General features: G+C 37.4%; 1 protein-coding gene across 9 annotated transcripts in view; it reads left to right on the top strand.

The window, feature by feature from the left end:
* enah (ENAH actin regulator) overlaps positions 1-24,007 on the top strand; it is a 132,119-nt gene that overhangs the window by 71,944 nt on the left and 36,168 nt on the right. For 8 of the 9 annotated variants that reach the window (XM_055187274.2, XM_055187276.2, XM_073856240.1 and 5 more), the window contains one exon: positions 23,714-23,786. In XM_055187274.2, coding sequence (XP_055043249.2) covers positions 23,714-23,786 — 73 coding nt within the window. Of the gene's footprint in view, positions 1-11,165; positions 11,348-23,713; positions 23,787-24,007 lie in introns of those variants that run through there. The other variant, XM_055187275.2, reaches the window with a different exon arrangement.

Here is a 24,007-nt window from a genome sequence, read left to right as displayed (position 1 = left end):
GACCTTCAGTTCTCTGTATCACTAATCTGTCTATGGAAAGTTATCTAGTCACTTTGCTAGGCTCCTGTTATCACCATAGGAAGTCTAAGACTCTTTGGCCTTATTACTGTCTATTAATTACCTGATAGCACGGCGGTGTTAATTATGCAAAGCAATGTTAATTATGCATACTTTGCTGATGTGCGGAAGCCTCCGTTGAAATTTCTTCATTGTTGCAATCTGAACTGTAAGCCATTGATGTAAAATATTGCAGTTCATGATCGTTTTACCATGAATTTAATGTCAGTCTCAGATGTGATGAGGACGTTTCATCTTGTACTTTTGGTGTCTCCTTATCTCATATGTTCATCTCAGATCTGATCAATTAAGTTTTTGGATTATTTCCTCTCTAATTAGTGGCTACGTTTACGTGTTGTTATGCTTATTCATAAATGCTTCATTTTTATTTATTTGTGAAATCCAAGCTAAAGTCTCATAATCTAATTCTGAGATTAGTAGCGTCAAAGTTTGATTCCAATCATTGATTTCAATCTTTGACCTGACCGTACTCAGTCGATATTTAAGATATCAAGATTATAAATCAATAAAAAATAACTAAAGCTGGGTTTTCACATTAATGGTCACAACATTTATTTGTTTATTTTGTGCAACACATTGGTCAACAGCTGTTATTTTTAATAGTGCTTTATAAATCAATTGACTTTGGAATGGGTTAGCGGTGTGTGCTAATGTTAAGGACGTGCTACTACTAGCTAAACTACTATTATTTTGAAAAATAGTTGGCTACACCATAAGCTTCTAGCAAATGTTGCTAATTACTTTAAAGTTGCATAAAGGAACATTGTTGTTGTGATTTAAAGGTGCAGTGTGTAAGTTTTTGAAGGATCTCTTGACAGAAATGCAAAATAATATATAAAACTATATTATCAGTGGTGTATAAAGACCTTTCATAAAGAACCGTTATGTGTTTATTACCTTAGAATGAGACGTTTTTTATCTACATACCGGGGGGTCCCTTACATGGAAGTCGCCATTTTGTGCCGCCATGTTTATACAGAAGCCCTTAATGGACAAACTTTTTTATTAAGTTGTCTTCAACGATGACATGTTTGTCCGGTGGCAGCTACCGTAGTTTTTCTATGTGTTTCAAAAGCGATAGATGATCAGTGGACTTAGCTGTTGGTTGCAGTTCGCAACCTCACCACTAGATGCCACTAAAATTTACACACTGCACCTTTAAAGGTGCCATGTCACAAGATTTTTTAAAGATGTAAAATAAATCTTTGGTGTCCCTAGAGTACATATGTGAAGTTTTAGTTCAAAATACTATATAGATAAATTATTATAACATGTTAAAATTGCCACTTTATAGGTGTGAGCAAAAATGTGCAGTTTTGGGTGTGTCCAGTGGTGTAGTCTAGATTTTTGTAGTGAGTATACTGTGATTTTTCCCTCTCACCCTTATGCTCACTCGTCCCAGAGTGACACCCCATAAGCACCACCACACTTACAGATGCATACAGAATGGATCTTCATGCAATCGAGAGCATTCTGAAAGTGTACTCATAAACACATAAACTGAATGTGTTATTAACATGTCAGTTTATTATAAGAAAAAAGACTTTAACAGTCAATGGGTTTACAGCTGGGGAAACTGGATGGATTTTTAGACTGGTTTAGTGTTAATCAACATCTAACTCAGGGCCAAAAGTTACTCAACTGTTAATTAAAATTAAATAAACTGTTTCCAATCTTCAATCCGTGGCTAACACATGCATTGAAGGAGAAAAAAATATCCACTCTTTCAATAGCTATTATCTGACAACTATTGATAACATTACCATGTGTAATTTAATGGTGTAAATGTTTTTAATTAATACACATTTAAGATGCAATACAAACACATTTTTATGCATATAATACAAGCAGTGTCTAAAAATGAAAATAGGCTTTTACTTAATTATTATTACAAGACCATCATGTAGCCTAATATTAGACACCCAAACCAAAGTGAAGAAAATTATCTTTAATTTGCAAGTCTGAACTGAACATCAACGCAGACATGATTTTCCTCACAAAAGTTTAAGATCATATACATCTTGAACGTAGATAGATAAATTAACACAGAGAAGGAAAGTTTAACACTATGAACCACAAGCAAACATGCTGAAAGCTAAAACCATCAGGATATAATAACGGGCTTATTTTATTGCATTTGGAGCCTTACCTCCAGATAAACTAATAAACTGGACTGATGTTTTAAATGTTTACTCACATGTGCGTTGTTAACTCTCCGGATTTTATATTGCAGCAGCTCGTTCACTTCACATGGATTGTTTACAGTGTCGCGTGAGCAGCTACACTGCAGGTTCGACTTCATTTGGCGCTAAGCAGACCCTTTGGTGATGTCAAAGTACCGCGAGAGCGATTCAAAGCAGATTTCTCCATGTGATAAATGCAATCGCTCTCGCGGTACTTTGCTGTCACTCGCCTGTGGGTTCTTCTGGTGCCACACCAGTCTGCTCCCCAGTCACTTTGGCGCCGCTATGGTAATTTGATTTCATACGCGAATCGGATCGCGCAGTTCGGCAGGAATTCAAACACACCAAAATATAGCCTAATATATATGCAGTTCAACCCGCTAAAATAGCAAGTGTAGCATGCTACTGGTCAGTGCTTTACATCTGAATTATGACTAAAATTTTGAAATGTCAGAAAACCATGCTGTTACGCATCCTCAAGCTATTTTTAGTGGGTATACGGAAATCCTTGACAATTTCTAGTGGGTATACGGCGTATACCTGCGTATCACGTAGACTACACCACTGGGTGTGTCCTTAAAAATGCAAATGAGCCAATAAAATTCAAACACTGATCGCAATGATGGTGGTTTGTTGAAATTGAAACTCAATTGTGGTGTCAATTATTTTCTCTCTCTCTCTTTCTCTCTCTCTCCACTAAATGGCAGTGTCGTGGTTGGATAGTGCAGATTAAGGGGCGGTATTATTATAATAGGATCCCCTTAAGATGTCATAAGGGGATCTTATTATAATAATTTCAATTACGTAATTTTTTGCATGCTTGCAGAGAATGATTTACCAAAACTAAGTTATTGGGTTTGTTCTTTTTCACATTTTCTAGGTTGATAGAAGCACTGGGGACCCAATTATAGCCTTAAATATGGAAAAAGTCAGATTTTCATGCTATGGCCACTTTAATATAAACTATGTTGTGACAAAAAGACAGCAGTTTGTTAAGCTTGGTTTAACCTGGCTTTAGCTAAATTAGCTGGTGTATCAAGCTGGTTTTGGGAGGGTTTCGACCACTATTTTTAGCTGGTCAAGCCAGCCTTGGCTGGTTTAAGATGTTCCCGTCAGCCTAAACAGCTAAAAAGTGGCCAAAACCCATCTAAAATCAGCCTGTTAAAACCAGACTGGGAGACCAGCTAAACCAGCTTAGACTGGTTTGAACTTCTTACCAGGGTACACCACTAGTTGTCGGATAAAGTAGCAATAGCTATACAAATTTGAAAACATCTCAACTACATTTTTAGTAGTATGCTAAGCTGTTTAGTGAATAGCATAATTTTTTTAGTTAGTTACTCACCAACACTGGTGTATTTATGCTACACTAGCTCTGCCGAATGTGCCTAATCCCTGTGGATGCCTGGCATGGAGACAGCGACTGAACTAACCAGGCCGCAGGACTATCCCATGCGATCGAGCCAGAACAGGAAAGCCTAATTGGCTCTCCCCTAATTCACTCTATTGTGCACATTTAAGCTGTTTACAGCTGCGGTAGGCCTGTTACTAACTGCAGTGAGGTCTGTATGCATCCATGACCCTGAGTGAACCACAGCATACATTTGTGTTAACGCTTTGTATTCACAATGTATTCGCACAGACGTCTGGAAATAAAAGCTGAATAAAAGTTTATCAAAATGCATTAACATTCAATGCCATTTCCAGCCTCTTTGAGGTGTACATGCCCTAAATACAGAATTAGTTTGTCTGTGAGTCTTAACCATTTTATTGATTCCTTTTTCAAACACCGGTGTGCAGAAATGTAGCATTTGATTTCATTTTAAACAATTTAGCTTTTAGCCTTTTGCTGTTTATTAACAGATTTGGCAACCTCAAGTAAAACAAACCCTCGAATAGAAAATGTGCCCCCTGTTGTTTAAATGAGGAATTGTAGTGTTGCCAGGCAGACTTGTTACTAAATAATGTCGGACAGTGTTTTACTAACATTTACGTCACCTCAGGTAATACCTGACAAATATTTTAGCGACACATGCCTTGACCACAGAATGTGATCTGTAGTCTTTGTGTCTAAACACAGACTCAGGTGGAATAACAATGCAGTCATCTCTTTTTAAGGCTGTCACATGACATGTCTGTATTTTTGGAGCATCACATCGAGTAGTATGTTTACAAACCCTTATCCAGATATTTACGAGCCATTTTTGTGCCCTGTTGTCATGAATTCAACCCCAAGTTTAATGCATAGGCTCTTCACGTGTATTCTGTGTTACAGAACAATGTGTAGAGTATTCTTTATATTTATTTACTTCGCATACCGCCTTGTCATCCATCCCACTTTTTCAGAGGAATATCAAAGGTCCTTTTCTTCCAAATCCCCAGAATGTGACTGTGCGCTGCTAATTTTAGTGGGGTGTAATGTGCAACACACAGTCACATGCTGTAGCGATGATACCCTGACACTGGAGCTGTGGACTGTGAGATTTGGTCAGTTTTTATATAAATGCTGTTGCCAGCATGATAAAGGAGGTCTGTTGCGGGGCAGACGGCCCTAGAGCTGTTGGTGACATGGATTATTTACACCTGCAGGAGTGATTAAAGTGTAGTTTGGGGCATAGGGGAGGTATAAGTAACAACTTGTTGTTGAGAAGTCATATTGGAAGTCTCACTGCTGAGAACACAAGAAATAATGTTTCCCACGGGTAACTTAGATTTAATTATTGTAAAGTCTTATGTTTATTGTAAATGTTTATTTTGCCCCTTGCCATGAGTGGTAGGAATGTGTGAACAGAGAAATAAATGCTTACTTGCAAAAACAGGCAGGTGTTTGTGGTTTAGGACTAGGATGTGAAGGTTTTTTTTATTGCTGATGTATTGTAAATTATTAGTTGACTTTGTGTAAGCTGTTCGGCTTAAAGGCACAATACGTAATTGTCGCTGCTAGGTTGCCATACAAAACAAAATTTGATGGCACTTTGAAGTAGAGGTCTGCGCGGGACACAATTTTCAGTCCCGCTCCCGCCCGCACCCGCAATGTTCAGTCCCACTCCCGCCCGCTCCCGCAAAGATTTTTAATTTTTAGTCCCGCTCCCGCCCGCATCTGTGATATTTTGTCCCGCTCCCGCCCGCAAATGCCCGCAGGCAGGATGGATGGGTGTTTACTTTCGGTCTCAGGAAAGGTCTTAAAAAAATGTGCGTGCACATATAATTCCTTATCAATACATGGTAACAGGCTTAGATGGCTAATCGGACAAGGAGAATTCCTGATGGGCCGGTCTGTTTTTTGGCAACGAGGCCGGTTGTTGTCATGCCACCAGGTTGAAGGTTGCTGTCATAGGCTGCCTGCAGTCACAGCAGCCCCACCACTTTATGCCCAAATTGATTGTGTCCTGAGTCCCGACAACTTATTGGAAGAATTTTTGCATTCGAGTCCATTAACTTAACATCTAAAGTGAATGGAAAACGAAGGACGCACTGAATTTCTTCTTCTTTTCAAAGCGTTCGCCTGTAAATACGAGTTTTGTTTCAGACGCGTCTATATTTGAGTGCGCTTGCCGCTCATCAAGATTTAAAATAAACTTGGCAACTTGATGCGAACGGTCTCTAAAAAGAAAAGGATATACAAATCGTAATTTTTTAAGTCATAGATGTAACAATGAATCGTCTGTGAATCGTCATAAATAGTCTATTGCAAGAGTATCAAAAATCTATTTGATGCAAAACTCATCAGTTTATTGGAAAATAAAGTAAGTTTTTGGACACAAAGTATGCGTATCTTACGACGTTATTTACTTATATACATGAATAACATGATATAATTACTAATGAAAAAAATTAAAAGATTTGATAAAGCTTTGATCAATCTTGCTTATGTATTATAGGGGTTTGCAAACTTTTTCAACCCAACAGGTAATCTCAAGACCCACCATTTAAAAAAATAGAAACAAACACATTTATTTCCTTTCAGTAGTTTTTGAATAAGTTTAATTGAATAAAATTTTTAAAAGTTCTGAATTTATATATAAATTTCATAGTGTGGCCAATTAAAATACACTTGGCGAATAGAGCAATAAAATACAGCGTCTTTTAAAAATAAGCTGCTGTCAGAGCAAGTGTAATTGCAGCATTTACATGCTCCTCTGCTCTGATCTCTTTTTCCAAATTGTTCTTTAAAGTCAGAATGTAAAAATAACATGGACACTTAACTTAGGTTCTTACAAAGATGTGTTGGATTTAGGGATATGCAGGTGAGGATTGTTTTCACCTTCTGAATGTATTAAACGCACCGCATATTTTAAACGAAAATATATTTGGCAAAGACGTTTAAAATCCTACCCAGTAGGCTACATTTGATATTTATCGTTAGATTATTAAATATTTCCATTTCTTAATAAAATAAATTTGTTAAATGTTTGTTCATTATTATTCATTATATATATCAGGGGCGGAGTAGGACCAAAAAATCTACCGAGAAATTTCGTATACCACCGGCCCTCCGTGGTAAAAAAAGGTCTTGTATTTGTAGTAAAACGGTAATACAAATCGCAATCAATCTGCAAAAAAAAATAAATGTTCATAATAATAATAAAATCATCAAATCATGGATAATTTCCCTAAATTAGTAACTTTACAAAATGATACCTGTTTAAAAGACGGAGATGCGCACCTGTCAATCAGCTATTACATAACAGAGCGAGACCAGAGATGAACGTGCTCATAAACTGGAGTAATATGGAATACTTTCTTTACATCTTTGAAAAACTGTAAGAATTTTTCCTTTAAATATCATTTTTGTCATATAAAGTTTTGAGAGATTAATAATGTTTTTTTTCCACTGTGATTGCTCATTTATTTTAACGTGTTTACCTCGCGCATTTACCTCAGAGTTTATTTCAGTTATTTTGCTGTTTTTCCGGTAATAATAATACAATTTACATGCCAATCCTACTTCCTTGTCTTTTATTCATTTCATTATGCTGTTATATTAAGTTATGTGGATATTTTTTGCCATATAAGACGTTAATTGCCGTTATATACTCTCGACTAATATTCAAATCATATGCGGAATAATGTGTGCATCTTTGAATAACTCTAAGAATACAGTTAATCCTTAAAAATAATTTTTGTCAAAGTTTTGAGAAATAATAATGTTGTGAGGATATTGCCATATTGCAGTTGAATACTCTCGTTTATAATATGAATTATATTCACATCAAGCCGCCAGACGGGGTTGCTATAACTCGCAATGTATAACTATTATCAATACTATTATAATCAACACTAATAAAATATTAGGCTTACAATGACAAACTCACTTATATTAAACAGTTTGTTTTATTAATAAAACGAATTCAACGGATGCTATCTGCGTTATAACAAATAAATGAAAGACATAATTTTCCATTACTACGAATGCTTAGTATTTTTTTTTTTTTTTTTTAAACAGAACAACAATAAAGTAGTAAAATGACTCGCTTATTAAACAGAACGTTTAACAAAAACGAATAGACAGAAAACATTTACCCATCTTTTGACATAAATAAATCTAAAGTTTTGTAATATTAACTAATATTTAATTTGCGGGAGTGCAGCGTATCATCCCTCCCGCCCGCACCCGCAAGTGCATCTCTATCATCCCGCCCGCTCCCGCAATGACCATTCAAAATTTGTCCCGCGCCGCACTGTTTTGCATCGGGACCCGCGGGTCCCGCGGGACTCCCGCGGGAGTGCAGGCCTCAACTTTGAAGGAGCGTTGAATGATGGGATTTGTAGTCTTTACCTCCACTGCTTTTAGAAGTCATTGGACTCACAATTAGCGTTGGAGGATGTAATTACATCTGTCAAACAATTCATCACGATTAATTGTATACAAAATAAAAGTTTGTGTTTGCAGAATTTATGTCTGTGTACTGTGTGTAATTATTATGTGTATATATAAATTCACACATACATGTCTAAATGTAAGAAAATTTGTGTGTACTGTGCAAAAGTCTTAGCCACCACCATCAGACTTGTTGTTTTATAAGTTTTAATGTCCATCCCTATTTATTTTTCAATCTATTTTATTACGATACAAACAGAAAATACAGGAAATATGTACAAAACATAAAAAAAATGTCAGGACTAATGTCTTCTTTAGACCAGGGGTTTTCAAACTGGGGGGCGGGGCCCCCCTGGGGGGCCGTGAGATGGTGCCAGGGGGGCCCCAGTTTTATGACATTTTCTAAAACACATTAATTTATTATGAATTCTGTGTAATTAAACATAAAAAAATAAAGCTACTAACCAAAAGCACTACTTTTTTTGTATAATTTAATATGTGTTTTAGTAAAATGTTGAGTTTAGAACAGTTTTTTGTCACAAATTTACTTTGGGGGGCCGTGAAGGAATGCACCATACACAAGGGGGGCCGCACGCTGAAAAAGTTTGGGAACCACTGCTTTAGACATCGTCAGTGTTTAGTGTGACCTCTCTTGGCACTAAACACATCTTGAGCGTTTTTCAGCAGAATAAAGTCAAAAGACTAATTTCTTTAGCATTTGAAATTAGGATTTAATTTTATTTATGTTTAATAGATCCTGCAGTTTCCTGCTATTGCTCAATTTAAAGGTGAGTGCACCCTAAAAACTTCACATCAGTTTACATTTTATACAAATCTAATGAAAAATGAAGACATTACTGTCACTATAGGATTTTCTGAATAAAATAAAGGTCAAAAACTGAATCTTAAGTCTTAACGCTTTTTAATGCCGTAGAGTTTTTCGAGGTAAGTACATTTAAACTAACAGTAACTTTGATTTAATGTAAATAAAGAACTCATTAGGATGCCAGTGTCCTCGTGCGGGTTAACAGGGTTGGGTCCTTGTTAAACTGCGGCGTTAAATGCGATGCGGTCAAAAATTTGGGGGCACCTAACTTTTTTTAGGCGCACCAATGCAACCAGTGAAAAAAGTTAGTCTCGAGCCCTGCCCCCCACACGATACTATCGTGTATCGGCATTCGGACAGGCTGACGATAGGACGGTCTCAAAATGGGGCATATCGCCCAACACTAATCGGTATGGTCACAAACATTCCTCAAAATATTTTCCTTCTGCAAATTCTCTGGATTCAAACATTGTTTAAAACATTAGCAATAATGTAAGTACACATGTGCACAAAATATATAAGACTCTGCTAGTGATTGTTGGATATTTTAATGCAAAAATCTTACATATTGTGTCTTTTCTGTGATTTCTCACGCTGTGGAAAAACTCTTCTTCTGTCTACATTATTATGTAGTTAATGAAAACTTTGTGTTACACAACTTTTCAGACAGGGCTTAAGTCACAAAGCCCTCACTAGCTCGTGCAGTTTACAGATTATGTTACCCGCGGCTGCTTCATTGGTTTAACCAAAAATGGGAAAAATCTACTGTTCAGAATTCCAGATGCTTTTGTGTTCATCAATTTTGAATGGTGAGATGGAGAAATGCACAAAAACATCCTTGTATAGACACAGATTTTTAAGACTTTCCTAAACCACGAAAACTATTTTTTGTCTGTTGTAACTGTTGTAACTGCAGAGGAAGGAGTGTGTTGTATTGTATTATCATGTAGTGCTATGAATCTAAGGGGTTGTTTATTGTGTGGTTGATACCGCTAATGTACTTGTATTTTATAAAAATAGAGTTTCATACATATTTCATCCTATAAATTTAAAGGAAAACACCACAATTTTTCAATATTTTACTATATCTTTACCTCAACTTAGATGAATTAATACATACCTATCTTTTTCCAAAGTTTGCACTTTTAATCTTTGTACAACGCTTCATGGATGTGTTAGCATTTAGCCTAGCCCCATGCATTTCTTTGGCTCCAAAAAAAAGTTTTATTTTGTGCCACCATACGTACTTGTGTAACTACTCATGTTATAGTCATTAAATAGAGAAAACATGGAAGTCTTTGGTGGCTTCTAAATTCATCCCTGTTTGGATCCTAAGGAATGAATGGGGCTAGGCTAAATGCGAACACATTCACGAGGCACTGTACAAGGATTAAAAGTGCATGCATTAAAAAAGATAGGGATGTATTAATTTGTCTAAGTTGAGGTAAGAACATAGTAAAATATTGAAAAACGGTGGTGTTTTCCTTTAATTTTTTTCATATATTTGCATGTACTACTCTGTATCTACAGTAAAGCGGCTTTGCTACAATGTAAAATTGTGAAAAGTGCTATAGACAAAAGTGCTAATTTTAGGTATCAGTCGCTGCCTTCCATATAGCACCAATAGTCTTTTCGCAGCATGTGAGCGGGTCAGGTGTTAAGGTTTAAGGGCCACCTTTCAACATATAAATACTGTCTTATGATGGCCTGTTGACAGTGAGCAAATATGTAGAATTGCATGAGCTCATCCCTGTTTGACCCCATCTGGAGCCTTCCTGGAGCCTGCTGCCTTCTAAATGAAGGTCGTCCTACATTTTGAGACTTTATTATTGGTAGGACATGTGTTTATCTTTTGAGGCATAGTACCTGTGAGAAAAATAGATACATCATTCCTGAGCCAAAGAGTTTGTTTTTCCTGGTTGTGAACTACGAGTATGGCCTGAATGGGGAGGGCTGGATCCCGAGTCTGGTATGTGTTTGTTTTGTAGTTGACACATGAAATGACCATCCAATTGGTGAAGGTGGGAGAGATGACGTTGGCAACCCAAAACACTTTTTATTGATGAGATCACGCAGTTGCCACAGACTCTATTAGTTCTCATTGCAGAACGGTTGTTTCTTCTCTCCAACTTTCTTAGTGAGCAGAGCTTGGCTTGTCTACTAGGAATCAGGTTGGCTGTGTTGCTGTAGCTTAGTTTTCGAATCGTGTTTTTAGTTATAGATATTCATTGAGTTTTTCTTCTTTTGAATGGGAATCTGAGTTGGGTATTCGACTATAGGACTCAATATTTCTACTTCGACTCTCCCAGAGGGACTTGGTCTCGGTTCAGAGCATCAGAACAGAAAGGCAGGCCTGCAGGCATCTGTCCATCATGCCAGCACCCAGAGTGAACCGATTCCCACAGAAGCAAATCAGCCGAACTCAGATCCTCCTGAGGAGTAAGTGTATACGGGGTAGGGGTTTAACCGAGGGAGACTCCCAGCAGGGGCCGATTCATACTGTGTACCCCGACAGCTACTTTGGTATCTTCTAGGATTGCATGTAATAGAATATACTGTTTAGATTTAAATGTACTCTTTTGTAAACATTTGTGACCCTGTCTGTGAAAACCAGGCTACAGATCAGAGAATCAAAGTTTGATTTACATAATTGATTTCAAACTTTAACATGACCTTATTTATTCAATATTAAAGATATCAAGGTTTCTTTTGCATTATGTACACTGTAAAAAAAAATCTGTAGAAATTACAGTATTACTGTGTATTACTGGCAACTAGCTGAGAGTAACTTACTGTAGATTTTACATTTATGTTATTTACTGGCAACAGTGTGTTTAAAGTTAAATGAACATGAAACATTTTCAGTCTTTATCTTCTACAGTAAGTTACTGGCAACCAGCTGCATAATTACAGCAATTTTTACAGTGTAGGATAATGTTATGTAGAAAACAACAATAAATCACAAAAAAAAGGACTTCAGCTGGGTTTTCATAGACTGGGTCAGATTTAGATGGACATTTAAAGGAGCTTTATGTAGGTTTTTGACTGTACTAAATAAAAATATATTTGTAGATATTTAGGAAACATACTAAGTTCACTAATTTGCTAATTTGCTAATGCTAATTTTCCAGGTCCCCTAGAGTTAAACATTTGAGTTTTACCTTTTTGGAATCCATTCAGCTGATCTCCGGTCTGGCGCTAGCACTTTTAGCATAGCTTAGCATAATCCATTGAATCTGATTAGACCATTAGCATTTCACCTAAAAAAACACAAAGAGTTTCAATATTTTTCCTATTTAAAACTTGACTCTTCTGTAGTTACATCGTGTACGAAGACCGACGGAAAATTAAAAGTTGCGATTTTCTTGGCAGATATGGTTAGGAACTATACTCTCATTCTGGCATAATAATCAAGGACTGCTGCTGTAACATGGCTGCAGGAGGCGCAATGATATTACGCAGCAGCCGAACATAGTCCTCTTAGTATCTTTCAATGGCAGGGGACTGTTTTCGGCAGTGGGTAATATCATTGCGCCTCCTGCAGCCATGTTACAGCAGCAAAGTCCTTGATTAATACGCCAGAATAAGAGTATAGTTCCTAGCCATATCTGCCTAGAAAATCGCAACTTTTAATTTTCCGTCGGTCTTCGTACACAATGTTACTACAGAAGAGTCAAGTTTTAATCCAAACTCTTTGGTTATTTTTAGTGCGATGCTAATGGTCTAATCAGATTCAATGGTTTGTGCTAAGCTATGCTAAAAGTGGTAGCGCCAGACCCGGAGATCGACTAAATGGATTACAAAACGATACAAATGTAATGTTTAACACTAAGGGAGCTGGAAAATGAGCATATTTTCAAAAAAAGTGGAGTGTCCCTTAAATCTCTTTTTGAAATGCCTCTTTTGTGTCGAATTTTTGTTTTTGTTTCGGTCTGTGTGATGCACACTGCCAATTTACCCAATAGTTTATTACTTATGACAGCTCGGTTGCCATTTATCACGGTTGCATAAATGAGACAGCAATTGGCCCATGAATGCGACCTCCAGTGGACGCAATCTCCGAAATTAGCTGCAGATTTAGTTCTAATAAAAATCAACACATGTAATTTGCAGACAACAATGAGCAGATAAATTTATGCTTTCCGTTGTCAGTTGCACTCCTGTATGTGTCTGGCAACCCGAGAGGGGGAATGGAAACACATCTCCAATATTTAGAATTTAGATTGTGATACCAAGTTCAACCGTTAGAAGTCAATGTTACAGCTCCTTAAAGGAGGAGTCCACAATGTTTGAAAACCAATGTTGATATTTGAAATCACCTAAACAAACCTGCCCCTACCCTAATAGAATCTGGACCTTCTTTTAAAAGACCCGCCCCACACATACGCAACCCCGGCAAGGATGTCGGTTAGTAGACACGTTCCTTACTGCTGATTGGCTACAAGTGTGTTTTGGAAGTCAGCCCGTCTCCTTTTCCAAAATGTTTTTCAAACATTGTGCATTCCGCCTTTAATATTGTAGTGTTGTTGTTCGATTCTTGGAAGGGAATATGTTATTTATATAACATAAGGGCATTAACATTAGCTGGTTTGCCCAAACTATGTGTTAATTCTTTTATATGACAAGGCAAAATGCTAGTCGAGGGACGTTAAGTTTGACCGCTGCGAGAACTTCTATAATAAAATCTCTCTCGCTGGGATTTAAGAGCACAGCTATGCCAAGTTTATCACAAAAAGCCATTAAATGTCTTGAGCAGATTGTCTATAACAATTTGAGAACTGCTTTCTGTGTCTTTGTAAATGTGTGCCCGATTTAGCTGCGAGTGCTGAGTCAGTCTTTTCGTTCCTTGGAGCAGCTATTCTCACATTTTCACTCTTGCTTATTCTGTATGTTTTTCTCCCTTGAATGGCCTTTTTCCCAATGTCAGTATGAATGTTTAAACTTCTCTCAGAAATGTAAACAGTGGAGTTGGAGCTGTCTGCGCAGAATGATACAAACAAGACAAAGAAGTATGTTTATATTATCTCAACAGTTGCATTATATTTACTTCTGTTTGACGGGACGATGTTGGATAAGCGCAATCGTGCTACTAGTTTATTTTAGATGCAATGTTTGTTTTGTTCCAAGTTAGTTGTTTTTTATTTTGACTACAAATGGCACTGTTTCCAAGCAGAACTTCTTTTATTAGGGGGTGTTACATTATTCCCCCCATGATTTTGTAGTTTATTCCTCCCACTGGGGTAATTTGGTGCCCCAGTGAGATCAGGTGATGTTATTTAGCGTTACTGGGGTATTGCAGAGGATTGAAAACATCAACACCTCATGCATTAAACAGCTGATCCAGGGCCAGTTGTATCACTTGTTTCTAACTGGTTAATGTGTTTGAGGGAGTGATGGGCAAACTAATTTGAGCAAGTTGTAGTAAGTGGAACCCAGAAACTTTTACTATTTTAAGGTGGGTCAACCCCAGTTCTTGCCAGACACCATGACTCTGGCTTTGAGTAACAAGGCATGTCAAAACCTTGACCTATGACTCCATCTCTCTACTTGTAGGGCATGCTAGTTATTTGTCGGATGGTAGGATGTATGTAAATAGGGCTGATTCGTGATGGGTGGCTAGTTAGTCTGATCTCACTGGAGTTTGTGACTTTTTTATAATTCCTATGAATTCGTGCAAAGTGAATCATACAAACACATATGATTATCAACTTAAGTCGTGATGTAGAAAATACCATTTCTGTTTCCAAAACTCCACTCATTTCATTTCAAGTGGGACTACGATCTCAACAGCCGTTTATGAGTGTTTTTTATTCATATTACAGATTTATGCTTAACTTTTATCGCATCATGGGAAAAACTTTTTTTTGTTGTTGTTTTTAAGAATATAGATATTTAGTTTGTTGTTTGCTTTAGTCGTCAGTCCCTCCAGAAAAACGTGATTATGCGATCGCATGATTCAACGCATAATCAGCCAAAGTCCGCATATTTATGCGGAGGCGTCATTTTTTCAAATACGCAGCACTTTTGCAGCATAAATTGCAGATTTCCGTGCGCAAAATATGTGGGGCATGCATGATTTCATAATCCCCACATTTTCATAGTAAAAATTACATATCTTAATGCAACACTAAAGAGTTTTTGCTCTTTGCTCCCCCTACAGGTTGAAAGCGGAATTGTCCATTACCACTGTTGTAAATAATTTAGCCTACTGCAACAAAGCTGGCTCTGATTGGATTGTAGGTCTGCCGTAAAGCATGTTTTTGTAGTTTTCACTCGAACTACAGGACAGCGACCCAACGGTTTGAAACTTCTTTGGTGCGGTTTTGACTGATAGAGGTCTGCAAAGCGAATGTGAAAGTGCCGTTTAACCTGTTTCGGGTGGATGAACGACTGAAACTTTTTTGAAAACGTTATTTTAAGGTAAAAAAAACATTTAGTGTTGCTTTAAAGTTGAAAAATGTTGCATTTACTTCACACAAGCGCAGCCATGTCCCCTGTTGCCATGGGAACTTTATGAAGTGACATGATTATGCGACGTAAACATCATGCAAAACTACAAATAGTTTTGCAAGTTCCCGCAGTTTTTGCAAGTTCCCGCAGTTTTTGCAAGTTCCCGCAGTTTTTGCAAGTCCCCTAAGTTTTTGCAAGTTCCCGTAGTTTTTTCAAGTTCCCGCAGTTTTTTCAAGTTCCCGCAGTTTTTTCAAGTTCCCGCAATTTTTGCAAGTTCCCGTAGTTTTTGCAAGTTCCCGCAGTTTTTGCAAGTTCCCGCAGTTTAATTGCATAAAATTGCATAAATATCCCGCATATTCCATCGCATTTTTTATGAAAACGTGCCGCAAGATCAAGGATTTTTGATCGCAACAATCACAAAAAAAAACTTTTTCTGGAAGGACCGTCTTATAAAGCATTTGCGCATGATGTCAGAATTAACAAGCCAATTAGAAAAAAATAAATAATGAAGCCCCACCCCTAATTCCAACGTCACTGGGGCAAAAGCAGATCATACTTAAACAAACTGTTCGAAATTAATATGAATATGCCACCTTGTAAATAGTTATAACCTACCATGTGTTGGACGAGCTTATCTATACATTTTTATTATGTAGAATTCTGTATTGGTTATATTGCTACCCAGTCTCACAAGGTTTTGTGATGTAGTCATGTAATTCTTTTTATTCATTTTTCGTGATATTATCGTGAATTTCCGCGTTTTTTCGTGATCGCATAACGAATTCCTATTTTTATGTGATTATCATGTATTGGTTACTCAACTGCTTTTTCCTATTTTTAAACCATTGTCGCTTCGGTTTAGGGTTAGAATTGGTGTTTGCATTAGAATTCACTTTGTGTATTGGTTTATAATATTTTTCTGATTTATTTTTTAATATGTCGCCTGGCGTTGGGGTTAGAGTTGGGTTTGGGTAAGGATGTAATTTTATGTAAATCTAACCCTAAACTGAAGCAACAATGATAAGAAAATAGGACAAAACAGTTGAGTAACCAAGACGTGCTAATCACACGAAAACAGGAATTCGTTATACGATCACGAAAAAACGCGGAAATTCGAGATGATATCACGAAAAAGGAATAAAAAAATTACGTGACTATACATGTATAACGAAATGTCGTTACACTGGGCTGTATATAGAGATATAAATGGCAAATATAAAATGGCAAAAAAGCAATTTTGGACACTTTCTTTCTCAATCACAAGCTTTATAAGTCTAGAAGACTGATCGTTTGTTTCCTCATCCTAAAATTATGCAGTTCTTGACATTAATTTCCCCCGTGTGTGAAAGCAGAATTCACAACTGCAGAATTAATTGAACTGCTCACGCCCGTGTCGTGCGGCGCACATGAGTGATATGGGGATTTGTGTGTTGTACCTGCAAGGTAACAACACAGGAGTGTTAATGACAATGTTGGTTGATTTTTACCAAATGTTGATGTAAAACATGGGAGAAATAAATTCTGTATCAGGAACAGGTAGTGATTTGATCTGTTGCTCATACTTCGTAAACACTTATCCTTCACCAAATTTTATCAGTAATGGTAATACTTACATTATTTGCTTTATAGTTCGTAAATAAATATTAGTACTTGCATATCAGTATGTTTAAGGTGAAAAATTAAGCTAAAAAGATGTGCAGAAGCAAACCTTTCTCCTGACTAATAAAAATGCAGAAGCTTATATAATGCAATTTTACTTAACATGATTATTTCAATATTATTATGAATTCTGATGTCTCTAAATAATCCTGCACATTAAAGCCTCATTCATCCTTTGCTTAAACACACACACACACACACACACACACACACACACACACACACACACACACACACACACACACACACACACACACACACACACACTGTCCAAAAGAAGTATTATTACATTTAATAATTATATTTATTTAGAAATAAGCAACCAAGAATCATGGTGGTGTTATGTTTATGCACCCTCCAAGCCTCAGAACTACACCGAGGTCAGTAAGATGAATCTTCTGCAGGCTTGGCAATTTTAAATATGTCTGGTCTATCCATAGCTATTAGTTGCCAGTGACATCATCCTCTAACTTGATTTTAAGCCCATCTCCTGATCTTGTAGCTTTTGAGAGGAGCTCTGCATGCCTTTCACGTCTCTGCTTTCAGAGTCTTCCCGAGACATTTTTAATAATCCATCCTGTGGAAAGTGTTTGTTTCATTTTAATAAAAGTAAATACCCGGTAATACCGTTTTTATCTGTCACATTGTGCTCTAACATAAGGGAATGCACAATGATGTTTATAAAAGACAGTCTTTTATCTCAGTGTATTTATTTTTGTCTATCTTATAGTTTTTCTTCACCTTGGTACTTTTATTTATGTATTTTATTGTGCATTTAGGATTGTCTTATCCATTTCATTGATTTCCTTAGCCTGTATCTGCTTATCTAAATTATTACATTTGTTGTAATGAAGGGGTTAAACCTCCTATACCAGTGCATCCCTGTTTTTCCCCACCCACCCGATCGTAATGCTTGTGACTTGATCGTAACATTGACCGATTTACCCTTCGCCATCCAGGCATGAATAATTGATCAATGCCGGAAAATGCAATAAGTGGACCACATCCTGCTTAGTGAACGTGCAGGGCGTCTAACATCTAACCGCTCATTGGTCCGGTCTTATTCTATCACAGCAGTTTTCGCTTCAGAATAGCCAGAACAACATGCTGCTCTCTCTGCGATCTCATGGAGGCATCGATGGCAGTTTGGGCACTGATCTGAGTGACTCTAGTGCACTTGTTAGCAGTGCACCCAAAAATCAGGATGGACTACTACAGTACATCTGCTGTCAGAGGAGACTCGGCGGCTCTCTGCTCTCATGTAGGTGCTTGAGATTCTGAAACTCTTTGTACGGTCAGCTGACCTGGGCTGTGCGTTTAATTAAGCTTTTTGTTAGCCTATAACTGATCCGGTAACACCAAGGTTGTATTTGTTAACATTAGTTAATGCATTAGCTAACAATGTAGAAAACAACATTTATTAATCTTAGTAGTTCATGTTCATTTCAGCATTTATTTATGCTTTTTTAAAGCAAAAACTTTTAACTTTTAACATTAGTTATTGCACAATGTAGTAACATAAACAATTGTATTGTTATTAACCAGCATTTACACTGATTAATAAATGCTGAAAAACTATATTGCTCATTGTTATAAAACAAAGAATTGATAAATTTGAAGTGTGATTTACTGGGGTTTGGTGATCTATAGATTCAGTGTTTTATAACTTAAGTATTTTAGATATTTAAGTCTTTAGATGGTTTAAAGAAAATATGTTGTTTGTTTTTATATAAGAGCTGCTTTTGATAACCAGACCAGTAATTTCATTTATATATTTTTTATTTTATATACTTATATTTTTTATTTTATTTGTTTAGTTTTTTTGTATACATCTTATTCCCACACATTTCTAGAATATGTCTGTAGGCTGCATCAGTAAATTGGCCTAATGGGAGATGAGTCCATATAAAAGCTCACACTGAGTGCTTTTGGACCAGCGCCACTTTTAAAGTGCTATTTAGCTGGCTGAGTTAAATAAGCTATGTATATGTGCCTGTTTATATTGCAGTCATTGTATTTGAATCTCTAAACAGCAGCAATAATAACTAATAAAGTTAATATTTGTATAATAAGTGTTCTTCATCTTCACACAGTCTAAATTCTGCAGGCTAAATTAAGATAATTTAGTTTACCTCATCATATTATGGGAGTAATGCGGTTTCTGTTTTGGGGAAGAGAAATCGAGGGTTCCTGGTTATCTTATAAGGCAAAACCATTTACATAACGTTTAAAGGAAAACACCACAGTTTTTTATATTTTACTATGTTCTTACCTCAGCTTAGACAAATTAATACATACCTGTCTTTTTTCGATGTGTGCACTTAATCTTTGTACGGCATGTCGTGAATGTGTTGGCATTTGGCCTAGCCCCATTCATTCCTTGGGATCCAAATAGGGATGAATTTGGGAGTCAAAAAACACTTCCATGTTTTCCCTATTTAAAGACTGTTACATGAGTAGTTACATGAGTAAATATGGTGACACAAAATAAAATGTGGCGATTTTTTTTAAGCAGATAAAAATGAGAACTATATTGTATGGCGGAAGAGCACTTAGTTTCCAACACTTCGACCTTGGCACACAGTAACATCATCACTACTGACTACTCCCCCTCTCGCTCAAACTTCTGTCAATATTACTGCACTCGAGGTTGAAGTGTAATTACTCATGTAACAGTCTTTGAATAGGGAAAACATGGAAGTGTTTGTTGGCTTCTACATTCATCCCTGTTTGGATCCTAAGGAATGAAATTCCTAAATGCTAACGCATTCACGACACGCTGTACAAAGATTAAGTGCACGCATTGAATAAAGGTGGGTATGTATTTATTTGTTAAAGTTGAGGTGGTGTTTTCCTTTAAGCATAATGTAGTGGTGTATTTGTTTTAAAAAGCTAAGGACCATTTGAGGACACAATTAAGGCCTAGTCCATTTTTATAAACTATGTTTTTCCTTCCCCCGATAAGAAATAACCTCTGCATTCACAATAACATGCAAAAACCTGGTATGAAGCGCTGTCAATAGTATGCCAAACGACAGATATATCCCTAATTGTAAAGCCATTTTGGCCTATCAAAAGCCATGGCAGAGTTTCCCCTCAGCACGTCACTGGCCAAAAACTCACGACGACGGCTACACAACAAATCTGCAACCAGTTTTTCTAAAAATCTTCACCCTAGGAGGAGTTTTCCAAAAAGTTTGGTTTCATTCAGCTGATACTGCGTTTGCGTGTCGCAAAACGGCCAAAGCACATAGAAAACGGTACGTTTTTGAATATACCCATATACGTATGGGCAGGGCCTTACGCCCCATTTAGACCGCCAGCGACTAGCAATAGCAAAGCAATGCAATCTCATTTATTTCAATTGAAGCTTGGTGAATTCCAGCAAGATAAGTGAAAGTGACCATTGGCAAACGGATGGGGGTGTCCAGCGATGCAAGAAAGTCAAGAAAAGCGATTTTCAGGAGCGACTATCAATAGGAGAGAAACAATGGAGTTCACTTCACCCTCCTCTTGTCAGTAGTGCTGCCTCACGATTAGTCGCGACTAATCGTTTGCAGAGTGGAGGTTTTTGTTTGCATAGTAAATGTGTGTGTACTGTGTATAATAATTATGTTTATATAAATACACACACATAAATGTATAATTTTAAGAAAAAATATATTTATATAATAAATATTTATATTTATATATAATATAGATTATATATAAATATAAACATGTATATACACATGCAAATATTTCTTAATTATATACATGCATGTGTGTATGTGTATTTATATATAATTATTATACACAGTACACACACATATATTATGTAAACAAAAACTTTTATTCTGCAAACAGTTAGTCGCGACTAATCGTGAGGCAGCACTACTTGTCAGTTACGAAAGTGGACGGTACTCATTTGTTTATGACAACCAGATTTAGAAACGCCTCATCGAAAGAGACAGGCGACACACAGCAAGGGTGGTCTTAACGAGACATTAGAGTGGGATACAAAAACTGTCAAACATGTACCAGCATGAATATTTGGTTTTCCAGAAGGGTCGCAAAACTGTACAGAATGTTAGATTAAATTTGACACATGAGTTGATTATTTTTGGCTTGTCCAGATGGCTAATATAATATTTTTTAAATAAGTTTTATGCTGCAGGTGAAATTCTGTGCCCGGGCTAGTTAAATCCAATTATTTTTTTCTGCAAGCCATCTGTATAACGTTTTGTTATTTTGATTTGTTACTTTGTGTGCATTGCATGTCAAGTCGGGAAAATAGCTTGCCTTCCTTAAGCTTCTACAAGAAAACTTTTTTGTAAACAGATGTATGCATGAAAGTCCTTTTGTGCAATGCCCTGCTGTGTAAAGCAAGTAAACAGTAAATGTCAAAGGGCATATGGAGTCCTGTAATGAGCTACAGAGAAGACTTCACCTCAAGACTCCGTAAACAGACCTCTCTCACCTGCACAATGCTGCATTGATCCATTAGTCGAGCATATCACGTCGGAGATTCGTTTTGTGTTTGTGCCAAGCATTTATGCTGCAGACCTGTTTTTCCTCTCTGCTCGAAATCTGTTCTTGACAAATTCAGATACAGAGCCTTTACTGTTTTCCCAATGACAGGTTAAGATAGTGAGTTGAATGACCTTGGATGTTAAAATGTGTTTCTTACAAAGACTTGTAAATAAAGATGTTGGTAAGATGGTAACATCATATAATCTGTCAGTCTTCCAACTCAATTTCCAACTTATGGCCATCAGCCAGATGCCTTGCTGTTTTTTACTTTTAGGGTGCGTGCACACCAAAACATTTAAACGTGGCTGAAAATGCCCGGAGGACGCCGAATGCCAGCTGTTTTTCAGCTGAGTGCTAGCTTTCTTCAGCTGAGCGTTTGGTAGCTGTGGTTATGTCCCGCCCCTCCTCCACTGTGATTGGACAGCCGTGTGAGATTGGACGGCTGTGTGATAACTGGCATTGACGAGCGGAGCTTTTCACCCAAATCTGAATATTTTTCAACTCTCGGCGCTCAGCGGTGAGCGCGGAAAAAAACGTCAAGCGCCGGTTTTCAGCGCGGAAGAAAACCGCTAGCTGCTGGCTTTATTGTAAAACGGCAAGCTTCCATTGGAAACAATTGAAAAATGCGCTGTTTAGGTCAGCCCAAATGAGCTTTCAGTCCGAGTACGGTTTGTTTGGGTCGATGTGAACATAACAGCAGCACTCCGGTGCGCACTAAACGCCCACTGCGAGACCGCTCGAAACAAGTGATCTCGGAGCGACTGTCGCCTAACTCTGGTGCGACCCATGGTGTGAATGCTGCTCGACTTCGGGCCGAATCATATACAGGAAGTTCTCTACATGTCTGAGCCACTGGGCTTCCGTCGTGATGTGAGCCGGGTGTTATATTGTGGGTAAACAACAAACAGGGCAATCTTGGTCCGTTGCAGAGAAGTCTCCTGGAAGTATGAGCTGATGATTTCATAAATGCACCGCTGTCCTCCACACACAAAAAGAGTGACATTTATATCCATATCTTGCTAGCTTCGTTCTTTGTGTCACGCTGGTTGTCATGGAAACATGTGAGGGGTGGTCATAGTGGTCAGAGCTGTCAGAGACCAATAACAGCGCTGAGAGTTGTCAATGGTGTATGGTGTGGCCTTTCGACTATGGTAAAAACAACATATGTGAACACAAACTGCACTAAGAAAAATGGTACAGTGTTATCTGGTGCGCTCCCGGGCCGCACCAACATGTGTAGTGACTTAGTGACCTGAACACTGCTGATGGTTCATTTCAGAAATTATAATTTCCAGTCACCTGGTATACAGTTTACAGCAGTGGTTCTCAAACTGGGGGTCGCAAGATGCTGCCAGGGGCTGCCCCAGTTTTATGACATTTTATAAAAAAAACACTGCAAAAATTTTTTTAGACAAAAAATAAACAACAAGTTAATTTGTGCTTAAAATAGCTAAAAAAAAAAATCTGCCAGTGGGGTAAGAATTTTTTTTCTTAAATTAGCTTACCCCATTGAAAGATTTTTTTGCTTGTTTTATTTTTTTGTCGGAAAACTAGACTAGTTATTTCTTAGGTCATTTTGCGCATCAAAAAATACATTAAATGTTTAGATATTTTAAGTTGTAGAATGTTTTATGTTATACATTTTCTTTTTTGGGGGTATGCACAATACACAAGGGGGGCAGCACACCTAAAAAGTTTGAGAACCACTGGTATACAGTATAATGTCTTTATTAAAGCAACACTATGTAGTTTCCATGTAAAAATGACTTACAGCTCCCCACATGTGGTTGAAAAGCGCAACAGTGCCTGGTATCAGACACTCTTCTGCAGGCAGGGGGAGGGGCGGGGCTGTGTTTCCTACCCTCCACCGCCACTTTCAGAGTGTGCTTGTAGCTGCTAGGAGGCTGCTCAGGTTGCAGCAACAGTACAATTTGCCAGTTAAAAGTTGTTCCATCACTGAAATAATTTTAGAGACATTATTTAAAGGTAAAAAAAACTACATAGTGTTGCTTTAACTCTAGCTGTCCTTTCAATGTGTCTTACAACCAGCGCCCAGTGTTACTGTCTCTACGACCTGCTTTTGTATTTCTTTCTGTTTTGGGGCTCGTCCAGTGCAACTAACATTATTGATACGATTTCATGATCAATTTAAATGTTTATTTCATATTTTTTCTCCTTCCACAGGCCCCCCGATGCCAAGACAGACCCCTCAGGTGCAGAATGGCCCAACACCAGAAGAACTGGAAATGCAGAGAAGGTAAATGACAGTGTTAACGATACTAGGAATATGCATTTATGTCTTTTTTTCATTTCGATTAATCCATAGGTCTGAAGAACGAGTACTCGATTAACTGGGGGCGGGGCAATCAAAGGGGCGGGGCGTATACATCATAGTAAAAAAATAAAATATTTTTATTAAAAGCACTCAAATAAAACTTAATTTTGCAAAAAACTATGACAGAAAAATGAACACATAGA

Source organism: Misgurnus anguillicaudatus, chromosome 18, assembly GCF_027580225.2.
Source record: "Misgurnus anguillicaudatus chromosome 18, ASM2758022v2, whole genome shotgun sequence".
Lineage (NCBI taxonomy): Eukaryota > Metazoa > Chordata > Actinopteri > Cypriniformes > Cobitidae > Misgurnus > Misgurnus anguillicaudatus.
The sequence above is the reverse complement of the archived record's forward strand: the minus strand, read 5'-3'. Positions and strand labels throughout refer to the sequence as shown.